Consider the following 20619-nt stretch of genomic DNA (forward strand, 5'->3'; position numbering starts at 1 on the left):
AAAGTATTTCTTTGCATTTTTTAAGAAATTGTCAAAACCGTTTGTCTCCCGTAAATGTGACCATTTTAATAGAAAACACGAAGCTTGGTTAATAATTTCACACAGTGACAACTCCACTGTGTGGAGCATGCCAGTTCCACTCCACTGAAAAACAATCTGGATTGTGGATACGATGTGTGATATTTTATTGGGCTAAATATTTACAAAGTTTTATTTTGATCATGACAGAAAGGTGGCGATACAAACTTTTGGAAGTCGTAACCGGATGTGACGTCCAAGAAGTTCCGTCAGACAGGCAAACACAAACATCTTGTGAATTATACATCTTGGAATATTATTCATAAACCATGTTCCCTGCATTTGTTTAAAAACACTTTTAAGTAAGCTTTCGAGTTTGCAAACATAAGCTCCCGTTTTATTTGAATGAATGCCAGAGTCAGGGAGACAAAAGAGCTCTATGCGTGTATTGTGGACGTTCCCGGTATCAGTTTGTGCTAACTAGCAAGCAGGCTAGCGTTCGTGCCTACACATAAACGCGCATTTGATTATTGTCTTGTTAAAACAAAAACAAAATCTCCAGTACAGTGGTCTGATTTATTCTTAGACAATGAGCGCCGAGGCGGTGGACCGTGTGGCCGTGAGCGGTAGCCGACCAAGCACTCCTCCTCAGGTGTCCTGGTTTGAGTTCCTCCTGGATGAGTCGCTACTGGAGAATCACCTGCTGAAGCCAAGATCAGGTCTGCACACATGTTCTATAACTTCTAGTAATTTCACAGCAAAGAAACCGTTTGACTGATAAGCTGTTTGTTTTCAGACCCAGCACCGGTACAGCTCATCATTCAGTTCCTTGAACAGGCTACCAAGCCTTCAGTAAACGAGCAGAACCAAGTGCAACCTCCCGCAGACAACCGCAGGAACCGCACCTTGAAGCTGCTAGCGCTCAAAGTAGCAGCTTTCCTCAAGTGGGATCTGGACGTGCTGGAGAAAGGGTGTGTCGAGGAGGGAGGGCACGTTTTCATTCAATGGATTTCATTCAGGCGATGTTGCTCCTGATGGAATCAAAGGCAGTGGATTAAGGTCCTATGTTGAAGTACTTTGTGTTGTCTTTCCCCCTCAGCTTGACTATCCCAGTGTTGAACATGTTACTGAACGAGCTCCTGTGTGTGAGCAAGGTTCCCCCTGGGGTGAAGCATGTGGACCTGGACCTCTCCACCCTGCCCCCCACCACAGCCATGGCTGTCATCATCTACAACCGCTGGTGTGTCATAACAAACGGGGCTAAGGAAACGGGGCTCATGATATAGGATGGGATCAAGAGGTCCCCCTGTACTGTAGTGTGTTGCCGATAAAGGCATATGTTAAAAGAATACATAATGTACTGTTACTTGTTCCATCAACATGTTCTGCACCAGCAACACTATCTCACCATGGTTCATGTCCTGTCTCTCGAAGGGCGATCAGAACCATCGTGCTGAACAGTTTCCCAGAGAAGCAGGCCAAGCCAGGGCCTCATCAGATGAACATGTAGGTTCTGCATCCTCCTCCTCACCAGCACCAGACAGCACCTGGAGATAAGACGACATGTTCATTGCTGAGTTTTACTTGATGGCTTTCTGTTTGATAGGTTGAATATGGTGCAGCAGGAGAAGGAACTGACAGACAACATCCTGGGAGTGGTGAGTGGGCTCTCTAGGGACAAAGAAATCATAGGAATAATACATGTCATTTGTAATGCACCTTTATTGCACTCAAATTCGCTACAGTACAGTTAAAATGTATATAATAAAACATGATATACAATAACAATAGACACAATTACATTAACGATTGAAAAACCTGAAACGTTTTGAAGCAAATTCTTCAAATGGCCAAGCGAAGGAGTGTTTCTGTCGGAAGCAGGTAGGGAACAGGTAGGACAGACTTGAGCGTGAGGTCTGACCAGAGCAGGAACATCTTTGTGTGGTGAAACATGCAGCTGAAGGAGCAGGCGTCAGACTCTATCATGGTGCTAGAGGGAGCTCTGGGGCTGAAGAAGGACCTGTACGTCCACACTGTGAGGACCCTGGACTTGCTGGCCGCCGACCCCAGCACCTCCAACGGAGAGACAGAGTCCTCCACGGCCGGCCTCCGAATCAGCGCTGACGAGCTGCACTGTCAGGTGAGTGTCGGGCTGTGCTGCGCTCTGCAGACGGATCATACAGAACCTCCATAGCTGTGACTGAAGCGTTATGTTCTGGCTGCTGTGACTGAAGCGTTGTGTTCTGGCTGCTGTGTTCTGGCTGCTGTGTTCTGGCTGCTGTGACTGAAGCGTTGTGTTCTGGCTGCTGTGTTCTGGCTGCGTGACTGAAGGGTTGTGTTCTGGCTGCTGTGTTCTGGCTGCTGTGACTGAAGCGTTGTGTTTTGGCTGCTGTGACTGAAGCGTTGTGTTCTTGCTGCTGTGTTCTGGCTGCTGTGACTGAAGCGTTGTGTTCTGGCTGCTGTGACTGAAGCGTTGTGTTCTGGCTGCTGTGTTCTGGCTGCTGTGACTGAAGCGTTGTGTTCTGGCTGCTGTGTTCTGGCTGCTGTGATTGAAGCGTTGTGTTCTGGCTGCTGTGACTGAAGCGTTGTGTTCTGGCTGCTGTGAATGAAGCGTTGTGTTCTGGGTGCTGTGACTGAAGTGTTGTGTTCTGGATGCTGTGACTGAAGCGTTGTGTTCTGGGTGCTGTGACTGAAGTGTTGTGTTCTGGATGCTGTGACTGAAGCGTTGTGTTCTGGCTGCTGTGATTGAAGCGTTGTGTTCTGGCTGCTGTGTTCTGTCAGCTGTGACTGAAGCGTTGTGTTCTGGCTGCTGTGTTCTGGCTGCTGTGACTGAAGCGTTGTGTTCTGGCTGCTGTGACTGAAGCGTTGTGTTTTGGCTGCTGTGTTCTGGCTGCTGTGATTGAAGCGTTGTGTTCTGGCTGCTGTGACTGAAGCGTTGTGTTCTGGCTGCTGTGACTGAAGCGTTGTGTTCTGGGTGCTGTGACTGAAGTGTTGTGTTCTGGATGCTGTGACTGAAGCGTTGTGTTCTGGGTGCTGTGACTGAAGTGTTGTGTTCTGGATGCTGTGACTGAAGCGTTGTGTTCTGGCTGCTGTGATTGAAGCGTTGTGTTCTGGCTGCTGTGTTCTGGCTTCTGTGACTGAAGCGTCATGTTCTGGCTGCTGTGTTCTGGCTGCTGTGTTCTGGCTGCTGTGTTCTGGGCTGGCTGCTGTAACTGAAGCGTTGTGTTCTGGCTGCTGTGTTCTGGGCTGGCTGCTGTGACTGAAGCGTTGTGTTCTGGCTGCTGTGTTCTGGCTGCTGTGATTGAAGCGTCATGTTCTGGCTGCTGTGTTCTGGCTGCTGTGACTGAAGCGTCATGTTCTGCCTGCTGTGTTCTAGGTGCACTATGACCTGGGGGGGATCTTCTTCCAGCAAGGCTGCACAGACCAACAGGCCTACGAGAAGGCCAGGGAGCAGTTCAGACAGACCAGGGAACTGCTGTTGAAGGTAGTGTGTGTCTGTGTGTGTCTATCTCATGTCCTGGTGGTGTGTGTGTCTATCTCATGTCCTGGTGGTGTGTGTGTCTATCTCATGTCCTGGTGGTGTGTGTGTCTATCTCATGTCCTGGTGGTGTGTGTGTCTATCTCATGTCCTGGTGGTGTGTGTGTCTATCTCATGTCCTGGTGGTGTGTGTGTCTATCTCATGTCCTGGTGGTGTGTGTGTGTGTCATGTCCTGGTGGTGTGTGTCATGTCCTGGTGGTGTGTGTCATGTCCTGGTGGCGTGTGTCATGTCCTGGTGGTGTGTGTCATGTCCTGGTGGCGTGTGTCATGTCCTGGTGGTGTGTGTCATGTCCTGGTGGTGTGTGTCATGTCCTGGTGGTGTGTGTCATGTCCTGGTGGTGTGTGTCATGTCCTGGTGGTGTGTGTCATGTCCTGGTGGTGTGTGTCATGTCCTGGTGGTGTGTGTCATGTCCTGGTGGTGTGTGTCATGTCCTGGTGGTGTGTGTCATGTCCTGGTGGTGTGTGTCATGTCCTGGTGGTGTGTGTCATGTCCTGGTGGTGTGTGTCATGTCCTGGTGGCGTGTGTCATGTCCTGGTGGTGTGTGTCATGTCCTGGTGGTGTGTTTCATGTCCTGGTGGCGTGTGTCATGTCCTGGTGGTGTGTGTCATGTCCTGGTGGTGTGTGTCATGTCCTGGTGGCGTGTGTCATGTCCTGGTGGCGTGTGTCATGTCCTGGTGGCGTGTGTCATGTCCTGGTGGTGTGTGTCATGTCCTGGTGGCGTGTGTCATGTCCTGGTGGTGTGTGTCATGTCCTGGTGGTGTGTGTCATGTCCTGGTGGCGTGTGTCATGTCCTGGTGGTGTGTGTCATGTCCTGGTGGTGTGTGTCATGTCCTGGTGGTGTGTGTCATGTCCTGGTGGTGTGTGTCATGTCCTGGTGGTGTGTGTCATGTCCTGGTGGTGTGTGTCATGTCCTGGTGGTGTGTGTCATGTCCTGGTGGTGTGTGTCATGTCCTGGTGGTGTGTGTCATGTCCTGGTGGTGTGTGTCATGTCCTGGTGGTGTGTTGCAGCTGGACACAGCACTGCACTGTCACCTGGACGAGCAGCGCCTGGCGGGGTACTGGAACGCATGCAGGGCCCTGACCGGCACCTCCGACCCCAGTGACACCCAGCTCAGCCCCTACGGACAGATCAACAGCCTCATCAGAGCCCACAACCACCAGGTCTGCATGTGCAGGATGAGCCCTTTTAGTACGGCTGGGCACTATGGCATCAAATGTTTAGCACTGTATAATTATGAAGCATGGGTCGATAAAATGTTGTCAGTTTTTCTGCCAAGGCTCTCAGCTGGATTTGGATGGGTACGGCAGGTGTGTCAGATTTTTTCCAACAGTCCAGTACTCAGAACAATTACTGCAGGTTAGAAAGGTTTAACAAATATTTTTGTATAAAGTTTCAAAAGGTTGATTTTTTTTAGACTGAGACCTGCCTGTTAGATATGACCTGGTACCAGTTTTGAAAAGTTGAAAATAGTAAAAAAAAAAAAGAAAAGTTTAGATTTCTTTTTTGAAAGGTTGAAAAGATCTAACGTGAGACCAGCCCTTTCAGATCTGACCTTAGACCAGCCTGTTAAATCTGACTTGAGACCAGTTTTGAAGGTTTGAAAAAATATTTAGAATAACGTTTTTTGCAAGGTTCAATCTTTTTTTTGGAAATGCAGTTTCGAAAGGTTGAAAATTCTGAGAATAAAGTCTGAAACATTCTAGTCTCACATATGCTCTCTCTCTCCCTCTCAACAGGCATTAATAGAGGCATTCATTAAAGACAACATATCTCGCAGCTTGCCCAATTATTTCAGACAGTCTGTCCTGAGAGAGTTCCTGCATAAAGTCCAGCAGGGGTAAGGAACACAGTCATCATCCCTGGATATCAGTTTCAAACACAAGTTCACCATTCAAAGGCTGTCTGAGGAAGCATGTAAACACTTCTGTGATGCGTGTCCTGTGTTCCCGTGTGTTCCCGTGTGTTCCCGTGTGTTCCCGTGTGTTCCCGTGTGTTCCCGTATGTTCCCGTGGCCGTGCAGCGAGCGGGGTCTGGACGAGGTGTGTGACAGGCTGTGTGTCTGTAACGCTGTGCGAGATGCTCTGCAGGGGGAGCTGCTCAGCGTGCGCTTCCTGCGCCTGCTGCTGAAGCCCAGCAGGAGCCTGGTGGACTTCATCCTGGAGGTACCCAACCCCCAGCCTGCCTCACGCCCCACTACAACATGTCTGCCTCATGTCCCACTACAACATGTCTGCCTCATGTCCCACTACAACATGTCTGCCTCACGCCCCACTACAACATGCCTGCCTCACGCCCCACTACAACATGCCTGCCTCACGCCCCACTACAACATGTCTGCCTCATGTCCCACTACAACATGTCTGCCTCACGCCCCACTACAACATGTCTGCCTCACGCCCCACTACAACATGTCTGCCTCACGCCCCACTACAACATGTCTGCCTCATGTCCCACTACAACATGCCTGCCTCACGCCCCACTACAACATGCCTGCCTCATGTCCCACTACAACATGTCTGCCTCACGCCCCACTACAACATGTCTGCCTCACGCCCCACCACAACATGTCTGCCTCATGCCCCACTACAACATGTCTGCCTCATGTCCCCCAACCCCCAGCCTGCCTCACGCCCCACTACAACATGCCTGCCTCACGCCCCACTACAACATGTCTGCCTCACGCCCCACTACAACATGTCTGCCTCATGTCCCCCAACCCCCAGCCTGCCTCACGCCCCACTACAACATGCCTGCCTCACGCCCCACTACAACATGCCTGCCTCACGCCCCACTACAACATGTCTGCCTCACGCCCCACTACAACATGTCTGCCTCATGTCCCCCAACCCCCAGCCTGCCTCACGCCCCACTACAACATGTCTGCCTCACGCCCCACTACAACATGTCTGCCTCACGCCCCACTACAACATGTCTGCCTCATGTCCCACTACAACATGTCTGCCTCACGCCCCACTACAACATGTCTGCCTCACGCCCCACTACAACATGTCTGCCTCATGCCCCACTACAACATGTCTGCCTCATGTCCCCCAACCCCCAGCCTGCCTCACGCCCCACTACAACATGCCTGCCTCACGCCCCACTACAACATGTCTGCCTCACGCCCCACTACAACATGTCTGCCTCATGTCCCCCAACCCCCAGCCTGCCTCACGCCCCACTACAACATGCCTGCCTCACGCCCCACTACAACATGCCTGCCTCACGCCCCACTACAACATGTCTGCCTCACGCCCCACTACAACATGTCTGCCTCATGTCCCCCAACCCCCAGCCTGCCTCACGCCCCACTACAACATGTCTGCCTCACGCCCCACTACAACATGTCTGCCTCACCCCCCACTACAACATGTCTGCCTCATGTCCCCCAACCCCCAGCCTGCCTCATGCCCCACTACAACATGCCTGCCTCACGCCCCACTACAACATGCCTGCCTCATGCCCCACTACAACATGTCTGCCTCACGCCCCACTACAACATGTCTGCCTCACGCCCCACTACAACATGTCTGCCTCATGCCCCACTACAACATGTCTGCCTCACGCCCCACTACAACATGTCTGCCTCATGCCCCACTACAACATGTCTGCCTCATGTCCCCCAACCCCCAGCCTGCCTCACGCCCCACTACAACATGCCTGCCTCACGCCCCACTACAACATGCCTGCCTCACGCCCCACTACAACATGTCTGCCTCACGCCCCACTACAACATGTCTGCCTCACGCCCCACTACAACATGTCTGCCTCATGCCCCACTACAACATGTCTGCCTCACGCCCCACTACAACATGCCTGCCTCATGCCCCACTACAACATGTCTGCCTCACGCCCCACTACAACATGTCTGCCTCACGCCCCACTACAACATGTCTGCCTCATGTCTGCCTCACGCCCCCCCACTACAACATGCCTGCCTCACGCCCCACTACAACATGTCTGCCTCATGTCCCCCAACCCCCAGCCTGCCTCACGCCCCACTACAACATGCCTGCCTCACGCCCCACTACAACATGCCTGCCTCATGCCCCACTACAACATGTCTGCCTCACGTCCCACTACAACATGTCTGCCTCACGCCCCACTACAACATGCCTGCCTCACGCCCCACTACAACATGTCTGCCTCATGCCCCACTACAACATGTCTGCCTCATGCCCCACTACAACATGTCTGCCTCACGCCCCACTACAACATGTCTGCCTCACGCCCCACTACAACATGTCTGCCTCATGCCCCACTACAACATGTCTGCCTCACGCCCCACTACAACATGTCTGCCTCATGTCCCCCAACCCCTAGCCTGCCTCACGCCCCACTACAACATGCCTGCCTCACGCCCCACTACAACATGTCTGGACTGGGCCACCTCACGTGTATCGCTCGCTGTCCTTACAGGTGTGCACAAAGTCGTTATACCAGGAGCGCCAGACAGAGACTTCCAGAAGGAACATGGCCATCTTTCTTAGGTGAGCGTTGAGTCTCTAGGACGACAGTTGTGTGTTTGAGCTCTGGATGTAATGTGCCTGTATGTCTTACTGCTGCACGAGGAATCCTGTTCATCCAACAGTCTTGAACCCAGTTCCCACCCCACACAGGACCCTGTGTGAGAACCTGGAGGAGCTGGCCCTGGTGTTTGTGGTGTCATCCCACAAGCTGTTCCTGGAGCTCCTGCGGGAGGAGGAGAGGAAGGCCCTGGTGGAGCAGATGAGGAAGCGCTCAGCTACCGTCAACCTGACCGCTAAGCCCCTCCCCTCCTTCTACGACATCCCCGGTGAGATACCCTGTCCCTCCTCACCTCAGCCTCCAGCTGGGCACACCTGTCTCCCTGCCTGTCCTGTCACATGTCACCTAAAACTGTCCTGGAGAAGCATGAAAAATGCCCATGAAGAGACTATATATTTCAGCGTGTCATCTTTTTGAGATGTTTGTGTTGTGTGTTCCCAGCCTCGCCCAGTGTGAACATGGGCCAGCTGGAACAGCAGCTCATCCTGTCTTTGGACCCTCGCAGGATCCGCCAGATCCTCATCGAACTGCACGGCATCGCCCAGCGGCCCTTCTGGAGGGTCAACGCCAAGGTCAGAGGTCAACACGCCAGATGAGGAAGTGACATCACCCATGAACAGCAATGTTTTTCCTTCTGGGGGCTAGCTTCTGATTGGCTGTTCCTTGTGTTCACAGTGGGAGGTTCCTCCTGACTACATCAACGTGATTCTCAGCATCAAAGACAACCTCATTAAGGACTTGGTGTACATCCTGATGGCTAAAGGTCTCCATTGCATAACCATAAAGGTCAGTGTGTCTTCCATCAAATAAGAAGAAAGGACTTGGGAGTGTATGTGAGTCTTTAACAGAGTGATCCTGTGTGTGTAATAATGTATGACCTGTGTTACCTGTGACTGTGTTCCTACCTCAGGACTTTGGCCACGCACGGCTGCTGTTCTCCGCCTGTCTGGAGCAGGTGACTGAGTTCTCCCCCAAACTGCGTCAGGTGATGCTGAACGAGATGCTGCTGCTGGAGGTGTGCGCCCACGAGAGCGCAGCGGGCGAGGGCTGCAGGGACAGACCCCCGCCTGACCTGGCCAGCAGGGTCCGGGGATACCTGGAGATGAGGATTCATGGTGGGGAGAGGGGGACAGAGAGAAAGGCTTTTTAAATGTTCAATTCACAAATCTTGATAAATATACGATTTGTTGTGTGCAGAATGTGGTTTGAACCCAACAGCTGCAGCTGTGGTGTACAGTGAGCCTGAGGTGTGTGTGTCTTCCTGTGGCAGACCTTCCGCTCAGACAGGTGGTGGGAGAGCAGTGTGTGGCGTTCATGCTGAACTGGAGAGAGAACGACTACCTCACCCTCCAGGTGCCCCAGTCTCTGGTCATGAACAACCCCTACATCAAGGTAAAGTCCACAGGCGTCTCTGTCACCTAAACTCCCCCGGTGCAGAGGAATGGCTGCAAACAATGAGGTCATTCTGTTCAGAACACAAGTGATATTAATCATGTAGTTCTGTTCTAACCGTGCACACACATACATTTGTATCCCCGCTCCATTTCCCTAGCTGGGACAGCTCCTGGCCTCCACCTGCAAGGAGCTCCCAGGTCCTAAAGAGAGCCGGCGCACAGCTAAGGAGCTGTGGGAGGTGGTGGTGCAGATCTGCAGCGTGTCTCTGCAGCACAAGAGGGCCAGCGACAGCCGCGTCTGCCTCATCAAGCAGAGGGAGTCCACCATGGGCATCATGACCAGGTACAGCCTCAGCCAGGCTAGCATGGGCATCATGACCAGGTACAGCCTCAGCCAGGCTAGCATGGGCATCATGACCAGGTACAGCCTCAGCCAGGCTAGCATGGGCATCATGACCAGGTACAGCCTCAGCCAGGCTAGCATGGGCATCATGACCAGGTACAGCCTCAGCCAGGCTAGCATGGGCATCATGACCAGGTACAGCCTCAGCCAGGCTAGCATGGGCATCATGACCAGGTACAGCCTCAGCCAGGCTAGCATGGGCATCATGACCAGGTACAGCCTCAGCCAGGCTAGCATGGGCATCATGACCAGGTACAGCCTCAGCCAGGCTAGCATGGGCATCATGACCAGGTACAGCCTCAGCCAGGCTAGCATGGGCATCATGACCTGGTACAGCCTCAGCCAGGCTAGCATGGGCATCATGACCAGGTACAGCCTCAGCCAGGCTAGCATGGGCATCATGACCAGGTACAGCCTCAGCCAGGCTAGCATGGGCATCATGACCAGGTACAGCCTCAGCCAGGCTAGCATGGGCATCATGACCAGGTACAGCCTCAGCCAGGCTAGCATGGGCATCATGACCAGGTACAGCCTCAGCCAGGCTAGCATGGGCATCATGACCAGGTACAGCCTCAGCCAGGCTAGCATGGGCATCATGACCTGGTACAGCCTCAGCCAGGCTAGCATGGGCATCATGACCAGGTACAGCCTCAGCCAGGCTAGCATGGGCATCATGACCAGGTACAGCCTCAGCCAGGCTAGCATGGGCATCATGACCAGGTACAGCCTCAGCCAGGCTAGCATGGGCATCATGACCTGGTACAGCCTCAGCCAGGCTAGCATGGGCATCATGACCAGGTACAGCCTCAGCCAGGCTAGCATGGGCATCATGACCTGGTACAGCCTCAGCCACAACATTCTACTGCTGGCTGTTGGGTTTACAATGTTTGGAAAGATAACTGTCATGTTTACATTGCCCCAACAGACACTAACAAGCATATCACACCAAACCAACACAACCCAGGTACTGGTGGCTGTTGGTGTTTGTTTGGGCAGTGTGAACAAACCTAATACACACCATGCCCATCCAGTTGTAGTCTGTTCAGAGATTGTGTGTAAAGTCTTGCACAACTAATTTCCTATTCTACAAACTGCTTTCTAAATATTTGATTTGATTTGCTGAATCTAGGAGCAAATTCATCACGTTCGTCAAGAAGTTGAGGGTGAGTGAATGAGGGCAGCTGTTTTGATGAATACACCAGGCATGTGATTGTTAGAAAGAGTCTCGAGTTTAAAGTCCTTGTTTGATTTCCCTCCAGGAGCCCCTGGTCCTCACCACCCTCATCTCCCTGCTGGTGCGACTGCACAGCATGGTTCGGGTAGGTAGTAGAAACTACTGGCTCTGTGTGATGTTCTTTGTATCCATATACAATACCAGTCAAAAGTTTGGACACATTTGACTGGTACTGTACATGCACTTTTATTATCATGTAGGCTACTCTGTGTGTGGACTATGTGATGCATTGACATGTTATTGCTGCTGTTATCTTGGCCAGGTCTCCCTTGTAAAAGAGATCTTGCATCTCAATGGGACTTCCTGGTTAAATACAAAAAACATTTCCAAAAGTTCCCAGCACCTGACCAGTGCTTGTTCACACCTGCTCCAGCTGTGTGCTGTTTAACCAAGGCTGTTTTCTTCTCCTCAGGATGACATTGTTAATGAAGTGACAGCTGAACACCTCTCCATCTGGCCTGCCTCTCTCTCCAAGTATGACCCTCCTCTCCTCAGAGCTCACGCCACAGGGCACCTCCTGTAGTCTGACAGAACAGTAGGACCCTCCTCTCCTCAGAGCTCACGCCACAGGGCACCTCCTGTAGTCTGACAGAACAGTACGACCCTCCTCTCCTCAGAGCTCACGCCACAGGGCACCTCCTGTAGTCTGACAGAACAGTACGACCCTCCTCTCCTCAGAGCTCACGCCACAGGGCACCTCCTGTAGTCTGACAGAACAGTACGACCCTCCTCTCCTCAGAGCTCATGCCACAGGGCACCTCCTGTAGTCTGACAGAACAGCAAAAGTTAGGAATGAGGGTTTTACACAGACTTGTCTAAATGTGTTACAAGATCAGACACTTGTGACTCATTGAGTATGAGCATTTCCGGTACTGATTACGCTGAGGTGTGTGTGTTTGTGTGTGTGCAGCTTGCAGGCGGTGGATGTGGAAGCTGTAGCTGTGACAGTGAAGGAGCTGGTCTCCTATGCTCTGACTCTGAACCCCAACAGCCAGTCCTGGATCGTCACTCAAGCAGACATTTACTTTGGTAGGACAACGCCCCCGGGATCTCCCCCTCACTTTCTGAAGAGCCTGGTTTCACTGTCGAGTGTGGCTTTAGGTCAATGCCCGTGTCCTCCATTTTGTTTGTGCAGTTACCAACCAGTACTCTGCTGCCCTGCACTACTACCTGCAGGCTGGGGCGGTGTGTTCCGACTTCTTCACCAAGACCGTCCCCAGTGACGTGTACAGTGACCAGGTACAGCCCTGACAATGCTGTGGGGGAGGAGGGCTGCATAGCACTTCCATCTGTACAGTTTCTCTATTATATACACAAAAGTTTGTTTGTTTTTTGTTTGTCACAAATTATTAACGAAGGAATTATTTGGAATCCCCCCCGGTCTGACATCCCCCCCCCACCACAAATAGATTTCTAATCTTTGGGAAACTCTGGACAGGGTACACAGGACATGCTAGGGGTTGATGTAGAACAGGGTTCCTGACATGTGACGTGGTGCCCATATCTTGCAGGTCCTGAAGAGGATGATCAAGTGTTGCTCGATGATGAACTGCCACACACAGGTCAGACCCTCTACCTCAGCTACTCCATGTTCTCACTCTGACACTTGAGGGTATATATGTGATGTGGACGTATACCTCCTGCTTCCCAGGTTGCTGTGCTCTGCCAGTTCTTAAGAGAGGTGGACTACATGACGGCTTTCAAAGCTCTTCAAGAACAAAACAGGTGAGGTGTGTCTCCACTGTGGGAGGTCCAGCTGATTTATCAAGAGCTCTTCAGAATTCTTCTTGTTTCATTCCAGCCACGATGCCATGGACACCCTGTACGACTACATCTGGGATGTGACCATCCTCGAGTATCTCACCAGTATCCTTCTCAATAATCCCTTTACAGACATAAATTGACAGTGATATATGGGATTTAGAGGGAATTACACATTTTGTTTTGGTTATCATGTCCTCAACAACAAAAGACATCCACCATAAAAGAGGTGAAAGTGAGAAGAGACAAATAGCTGTAAGTTGTCTGCTTTCAAAACATATTTTCAATAGTTTTAGTTCGTAGTGCTCGTCTTCGTAGATTAGTTTTGAGATGTGAACTGCTGTGTTTCTCAGATGATGTTTGTCATGTGACTGTGTTTCTCAGATGATGTTTGTCATGTGACTGTGTTTCTCAGATGATGTTTGTCATGTGACTGTGTTTCTCAGATGTTTGTCATGTGACTGTGTGTTTCTCAGATGATGTTTGTCATGTGACTGTGTTTCTCAGATGTTTGTCATGTGACTGTGTTTCTCAGATGATGTTTGTCATGTGACTGTGTGTTTCTCAGATGATGTTTGTCATGTGACTGTGTGTTTCTCAGATGTTTGTCATGTGACTGTGTGTTTGTCATGTGACTGTGTGTTTCTCAGATGTTTGTCATGTGACTGTGTGTTTCTCAGATCCAGGCTATCGGCCAGACGGAGCTGAATGCCAGCAACCCCGAGGACGTCCTTCAGCTGGCGGCCCAGAAGAGAAAGAAGAAATTCCTTCAAGCGATGGCAAAGCTTTACTTTTAGACAACAAATCCAGACCCAACTATCATTTCAAATCTTTCTTTTTTTCTTTTCTTTTTTTATGGGGGAAAATGTTTTTCAAAATAAATAGTTATCTGTCAATCTATGGTTTTGGTGTTTTCTATTTGTACATGTTGGATGCCATTTCAGTTCCTGTGGCCAGTAAGACTTGCTGAGGCATAGAGTCCTTCTTGAGTCCAGCTGGACATGCTGTGCTGAGCTGGCGAGGATGATTATGTTGGGAAACTGGCAAACCTCAAACAACAGACAGACTACAGCGCTGCCCTGGTACAGGTAGATTACCATTTCTGACAAAGGCACTTGAACAAGGTATTCTAAAATACTGTCTTTGTTGTTCTTTTTTTTCCGTAAATCTAAAAAACGAAGAATCATTGTTTCATTGTCTTCAGAATGAAGACCGTGAAAGGAGAAGAAGTGGGATAAACATGCCCCTAGAGTAGAAACCACATGCCATCAGACAGCAGTGCATGCTTTTGCAGACAGTTTCATATGTAACAGTTGTCGGTGATATTCAATTTGATCAAACTTTCTCAGCTCCTTGTGTCATGGTTAGTGATTCTCTGAATAGAACAGAATGAAGTTGATATATTTCATTCTGATGTTCCAAGAGATGCATCTTTGTCATGGTAAGATGGCTTTTTGATTTTTTTATACAATTCTGTGTTGATAAATGTATATATTTCTTAGGTCAATCTTTTAACATTAGTAGTATTATAATTATTAGACAGTGAATATAGTTGTCATTCTCCGTCATGCCAGATAATTGTATAAGTTATTTGCTCGATCTCAGACATATTTCACAGTTCAGATAAATAGTTTGAAAGATGGTTGATTAGAAAATGACCAGTTGAAGTACTGGTTTTATGGATTTGACCTGAGCACTGAAGGTCAAGTTATTGCTAAATGTAACGACGGTACATTGACCTTGTAGGTGAAACTCAGAAGACAGTTGAGAATCTAGATATCATGCTAGACAAAGCAAGCATATATTTGGCAAAATTGGCATATGCTTGGCATATTCTTGGCAAAATTAAGATGTGCAAAGTTGTTACACATTATTATCATAAATGAATGTGTTAATCAGGAAGTCTGCCAGTCAAATCACACTAGTGACAGCTGAAGTGCAAGAAGGTAGCTTGAAGGTGGCGAATGTACTTCCGCAATCTTTTCAACTATTTAACAAACACAGAAATGCTGTTATATTTTGTCTTGGTATTGTAGCCTGGCTGTGGGTTGAATGTGATCATAATCCAGGCAGAGGAACACCACTGCAAAGTTTCTACTGCGTCCTGATTCATTTAGGCCTTACAAATACCCCACTCTACCTTACAGTCTATCTCAAGGTTAAACTAACTTATCAATTATTATTATCTGTAAGTAAAGTTTGAGTACCATAAACATGAGCAGACATAATACTGGACATAGAGGCATAGACATTAAGATGTGCAAAATATGGTTACAAATGGATACATAGATTTATCTTGTTTGTTTGTAGCAGCCTGCCAGAAATCTTAATTTTCGGTGACAACTCTAGTAATGAGTCTTTAGCCACTTGACCTGAGCCCATTGACAGCATCAAGGGTCCTGACTGGGTCACATGGGTCCTGACTGGGTCACATGGGTCCTGGCATGTGCTGATGTGTCAGCACAGCTGAACACACACTCAGGGCTTATCATATTTGACATTCTGTGACATTTCTTGTAAAATACCCAAAACAAATACAATGTTTTATAATTTGATTTTTCACATGTTACTTTAACATTAATTTGAATAGGTTTTTCTTTTCTTTTCAGCATATCAAAATACCTCTTCTTGGAGCGGAACCATCTCCTCCCATTCTGATGTGTTTGACTCTGACAGCAGTAAAACTGTACATGACCGTAAGTGATCTCTATCTAAACTGTGTCACAGGATGCAGAGGTGGTTAGAGGGATGTTGCAAACCGTGTTTTTATTTCTTTGTATTGTTGCACATGGTTGCAGGTGCAAACTCCCACTGCCGTTCACATCTACCAAAAAGGATGTTGGACAAATTGAAGCCTCAAATTGTCCCATCTGAAAGTTTATCAAAGTAGAATACATTCCATGATGTCCTCCTTTCAACAGAACCATCCATAACCCAACATAAGGGATGCTGGTGGAGTCTCAGACTGCCGGGTCATGAGCTGAATCAGCCTGTTGTGTTCACCTCAGAGTCCATCGCTGACCTGGTCCTGCAGGTCTGCCAGGACCTGGGCTGTGGTGGACTTTATAATCTGACCCGGGCCAGTTCTCCCCCCAACAGTAGCTGCCTCACGAGCTGTTCCTACCACGATCGTCTCCTCCACAACTGCTCCCAGGTTGTTAGGAGCGACTGCATAACCGTGTCTGAAGTTTACTGTGGTAAGATCACAGAGCAGATTCACACGAGTACTAAGAAAATAAAACAAACTAAAGATAAAGTTTTTTTTAAAGCCTTTGGTAAAACAGATGGCAGTTGGACAGATATGCTAAGTAGTGCCGCGTGTTCCAGGGAACCAGGCTGTGCGGTTGCAGGGCGGCGGTCACCGCTGTGCCGGGCGGGTGGAGCTGTGGAGAGACGGCCAGTGGGGCACGGTGTGTGACGACCAGTGGGACCTGAGAGACGGGGATGTGGTGTGCCACCAGCTGGGCTGTGGCTACGCACTCAACGTGTCTGGGCAAGATGGCTCTACCCCCCTAGGCACTGGGCCCATCTACCTGGACGAGGTCAACTGTACAGGGAAGGAGAGGGACTTGTGGGAGTGCCCGGCCACGGGAGATCACGACTGTGGACACAAGGAAGATGCCGGGGTGGTCTGCTCCGGTAGGAAGGTTCATTAGTTTGACCGTTATCAGGGTATTACTACTCATCTAGCCTGCCATTCTTGAATACATGTGATCAGGGGCACCTTCACTGTATTTGAATTAAATGTTGCTCCTAACAGGCCCTTGGTGCTAATTAATTGAAGCAAATTAATGAAATTAAAAAAAAAAAATGTTTTACATAGCCTTTATATTATTTATATTTGTTCTTTCCCCTGTCTCCTACAGAGAGGAGAGCGGTCAGGCTGAGTGGGGGTCTGGACCGCTGCTCTGGAAAAGTGGAGATTCATCGTAACGGGACCTGGGGGTCGATTTGTCACGACTGCTGGGAGATGCAGGAGGCAGACATGGTGTGCTCCATGCTGGGCTGCGGTGAGCCGGTCCAGTTCATTGGATTCAAACCGCCCTTCAACACTCACAACAACGGACCAAAGTGGTACTACATATGTTATAAGAAACACCAAACCTTGTGGGACTGCCAGGAACTCGCTAATCCCTCGTTCTGTGGCACACAGGCTGCAGCCCTTATCTGTAAAGGTTAGTCGCCAGAACTGTATTTATACAACATCAGCAACACAGCTGTGAACACAAATATTTGATGCGTTCTGTGAACACAAACATCTGATGCGTTCTGTATTGTGAACACAAACATCTGATGCGTTCTGTATTGTGAACACAAACATCTGATGCGTTCTGTATTGTGAACACAAACATCTGATGCGTTCTGTATTGCACCCTCAGGGTCTCGTGGATTGCCTGATCTGAAAACCACGACAGAAACTGGGCCAACCTCAATGACCATGATGATAACAAGTAAAAGTTGCAGCTCATTTCCAAAAAAATAGAAAAATAAAATTTTTCTATTTTTAAAAAAAATAAAGAAAATTAAAACATGAAGTTGAAATTCTCTTCCCTGACAGTTTGTGGTTTACTCTCATGTTCAGAGACCAGAGCCCCCAATGAGTCTTTCCTGCCCCCCATGTCCCCCCTCCTGCTGGGCTGTGTGGCGCTCTCCTTCCTCCTCCTCCTCGCCCTGATCACCAACGCTCTGCTCTGCTGCCAGAACAGAAGGAGAAATGGTAGGTCCCTGGTCTGACTAACTAACTAACTAACTAACTAACCTCCCTCCCTCCCTCCCTCCCTCCCTCCCTCCCTCCCTCCCTCCCTCCCTCCCTCCCTCCCTCCCTCCCTAGTACATTCTTACTGCAATGTCATGAAGTGTCTTCCCCAGCTCTTGTGGTTCAGATGAGACACTCCAGCCTGCACGCGCCGTCTGAACACTGTGAGAATGAATACCGAGACTCTGTAGACCTGGTCAAGATCACCAACACAACCATGAGCAACAATGGTTAGTGAGTCTCTGTTTGCTTTTTCTACCTTCAGCACACCGGAAAATTAGGTGATTCAGGGTCACTGGACTCAAAGGTTAGAGTGTGTGAGGATCTTGTCTGGAAACCTGTTCTCTATTCTTACCGGTTGAGGGAAACACATCACTATAAAATATATCTAGCCTTTTCAGAAACTGCCAGGATCTGTTTAGTTTTAGACCACGTATAGGAACCATGAAACATGATTTAGTAGTTTAATCCTTAATTTTCTCTCTGTTTTACAAAGTCCCGTCCAATCCCAGAAGCCTTTGGCACCATCAGAGTAGCATGGACAGCACATCTGTGGACACAGACTCAGAGCACTGGGAGCCGGATCTGACCACCTTTAGGAGTAAGATGGGCTGTTCTGGGTTACAGTTAGGGTTAGCTATATGTACAGATTACCAGACTATATTTGATATATTTAAACTTAATCAAACTTCCACAGAAATTACAAGTTTTGAGCATAGATCAATCAGATCAATCAGATCTAATAGTGTCTGTGACTCTAGACTCACAACGGTACAGAACCAACAGGCCAAACCCTGGGAGGACAGCTCTGGACAGTCTGTCGGAGGAAGGTGGGTGCAACAACTTCAATTAGAACGCGTTCTCCCTCTCGTATTGCTACGGACTAAGGCCCAGCTACATGCTCTACCCCATCTGGTATCATTTTAGCTGGTGGTCCCAGCTATGAGGCGTCTGGGGGCGTTGCCAATCACCACCACAGCTTCCTGTCACCGGATGAGGAACAAGTTCCAGGAACCCCTAGTGGTGGGCTTCTCCCTTTACACCCTCTGAACCACCAACATCACTTGGATCATCTCTACTAATTGCTAGCGGTGTTTGGTGTTTTTTGTTGCAGAAGACTCATTTGAATCCAGCACGTCCTCTGAGGAATGCTATGAAAACACAGGGCCACAGGTGGAGCATGTGATGAGGGCAGGTGAGCAGGCTTCAGCCAGCATGCAGAGACCAGCCTCTGGGACCGCTCACGGTAGCTCAGACCAGCCTCTGGGACCGCTCACGGTAGCTCTCTCACTGACTGTGTGTTCTGTTTCCATCAGAGAGAGCTGATCCGGGCCACACCTCTGTGGACCCTGCAAGACACAACGATCCACCGCACTCCACCCTCACACACTCTCATGATCAAGGTGAACTGTGTGTGTGCGTGTGTGAGCATGCGTGTGTGTGTACACTAGCACACATGCTCTTTGATGATCTGCTCTGCCTGACACTGCAGTGTGTGTGTGTGTGTGTGTTGACCAGGGGCAGAGAGCAGCAGTGATGAGGAGGGTCCTCTGTACTCTCCTGTGAGTCCCGACACCCTCCTCTCCTCAGAGAGTGACTACGATGACATTGCTAACTACACAAACCAACTCAGTGCCACTGAACATATGGCAGTTTGTAACTGAAGAACAGTGGATGCAGTTCTTAGGGTCCAGTCTTCTGCACATTTGGTGTTTTTAAGTTTGACCAGACATGCAATGATCTGTGGTTCCTGTACTTTTTGTGAATATATATTTTTCTAAATGCTTAATGATTTACTGATGACTGCAGATAACAGTTAGCCTGACGTTGTCATACTCATAATTCTATTCAGAATATGAGTCTGATAACTCTCCGTTGGGCTGTGAGTATGGGGCGTGTTTCAACCGAACTCGAAAAACAAATGCATCTTTGCTCAATTGGATAGACCTACAACCAATCAGAGCAACGTAATTACGTAGACATTTAGATTGGTCCGAACAGCACATGTTCGGACATAGTTTTTCCCCAACCGAGGTTCCCCAGACCCAACTTCCCGACCCAATTTTTTTTGTGTGGGCGGGGGTAATTTGGGCTGGCAGCCAGGCTACGTAAAAGCAAAACTGCTACCGCACCTCTCTACCACTAGGTGGCCCTCCAAGCGCATGTTTGGCTCAGTCAAAATGAGGCATCATATTTTCATGAGAATAAAAATAACATAAAAATCTCTTTCAAGAAACAATGCCAATGTTTCCCTAACTCTAATGATACCTGACATGTATCTATAATAGTATGGAAGGTGAGAAATCTGTTACAACGTTTGAAACCTTAGAATCAGAAGTGGAGCAGTGGCCCAGTTCTGATTCGGAGCCAATATAAACCATTCCAGAAGCCAGCCCTGCACCGCCCGGCCCTTCACACCTCCAGCAGCTGCAGAGGTCCAAAACAAGTGGTCTAGTTGGCTGTGAGGAGGCAGTTTGAGAAAATGACATCATAACTGTTGAAATGGCATGAAGGAGGACAAGAGAGACTCAGATGTCAGCAGAACCTCCTCCACAGACCACAGCTCCTGCTTACGCTGAAGGTTCTGGAGGTCAGATCTGGGGTCAAATCACACACGGAATGGAGCCCTGAAAATGCAGGAACCAAATATAAAACACATCGTAATCTTGCATGGTAACTTGGAACTCTGTAAATGTTTACTTCATTGTTTTGTAATCTTTTAAACGGATGAATTAAGAGAACCTGGAACAACTTGGCACCCACAAGTTGACAAGATTCCATCTTTGGGCATGTTTGTATCATGAAGCTGTGGATGTTCTCCACTGACACGTTCCTGATCTTGTATGGACGACAGTTGAGGTGGAACATCTGAATCTCAAGAAAGCTCAGCAGCTATAAACATCAAAGGAAACAAAAAGCAAATAGAGAAAAAGATCAAAAGATCAAGTCCACTGTTTTCACTTGACTCATTAAATCATTTACACC

At 49.1% G+C, this 20619-nt stretch overlaps 2 protein-coding genes across 4 annotated transcripts; both read left to right on the forward strand.

Annotated features, from left to right (window-relative positions):
* The first annotated feature begins 54 nt into the window (after positions 1-54).
* ints8 (integrator complex subunit 8) lies at positions 55-13980 on the forward strand. The gene is made up of 27 exons (XM_047018993.1): positions 55-737; positions 815-989; positions 1118-1258; positions 1453-1524; positions 1625-1676; positions 1976-2158; positions 3395-3502; positions 4567-4719; positions 5296-5396; positions 5580-5721; positions 7979-8049; positions 8179-8354; positions 8528-8658; positions 8762-8872; positions 8997-9201; positions 9357-9478; positions 9639-9823; positions 11013-11046; positions 11143-11202; positions 11530-11591; positions 12028-12146; positions 12253-12356; positions 12629-12679; positions 12769-12842; positions 12919-12983; positions 13090-13133; positions 13559-13980. Exons 1-27 carry the CDS (start codon positions 608-610, stop codon positions 13673-13675), a joined length of 2988 nt encoding a protein of 995 aa, XP_046874949.1. The 5' UTR covers positions 55-607; the 3' UTR covers positions 13676-13980.
* A 39-nt stretch (positions 13981-14019) lies between these two features.
* LOC124466980 (deleted in malignant brain tumors 1 protein-like) lies at positions 14020-19524 on the forward strand. Of its 3 annotated transcripts, none has more exons than XM_047018997.1 (14): positions 14021-14319; positions 15469-15574; positions 15800-16075; positions 16206-16517; positions 16745-17053; positions 17258-17329; positions 17461-17595; positions 17748-17864; positions 18131-18235; positions 18396-18464; positions 18562-18657; positions 18749-18829; positions 18951-19037; positions 19153-19524. In XM_047018997.1, the coding sequence occupies exons 1-14, from the start codon at positions 14317-14319 to the stop codon at positions 19296-19298; spliced, it is 1914 nt and encodes a 637-aa protein (XP_046874953.1). In that variant the 5' UTR covers positions 14021-14316; the 3' UTR covers positions 19299-19524. The 3 variants fall into 3 exon arrangements, with proteins under 3 accessions (XP_046874954.1, XP_046874953.1, XP_046874952.1); XM_047018996.1 differs by having other exon boundaries at positions 15488-15574; XM_047018998.1 differs by lacking the exons at positions 18396-18464; positions 18562-18657 and having other exon boundaries at positions 14020-14319; positions 15488-15574.
* The last annotated feature ends 1095 nt before the right edge of the window (positions 19525-20619 follow it).

The sequence above is a fragment of the Hypomesus transpacificus genome, chromosome 4, assembly GCF_021917145.1.
Source record: "Hypomesus transpacificus isolate Combined female chromosome 4, fHypTra1, whole genome shotgun sequence".
Lineage (NCBI taxonomy): Eukaryota > Metazoa > Chordata > Actinopteri > Osmeriformes > Osmeridae > Hypomesus > Hypomesus transpacificus.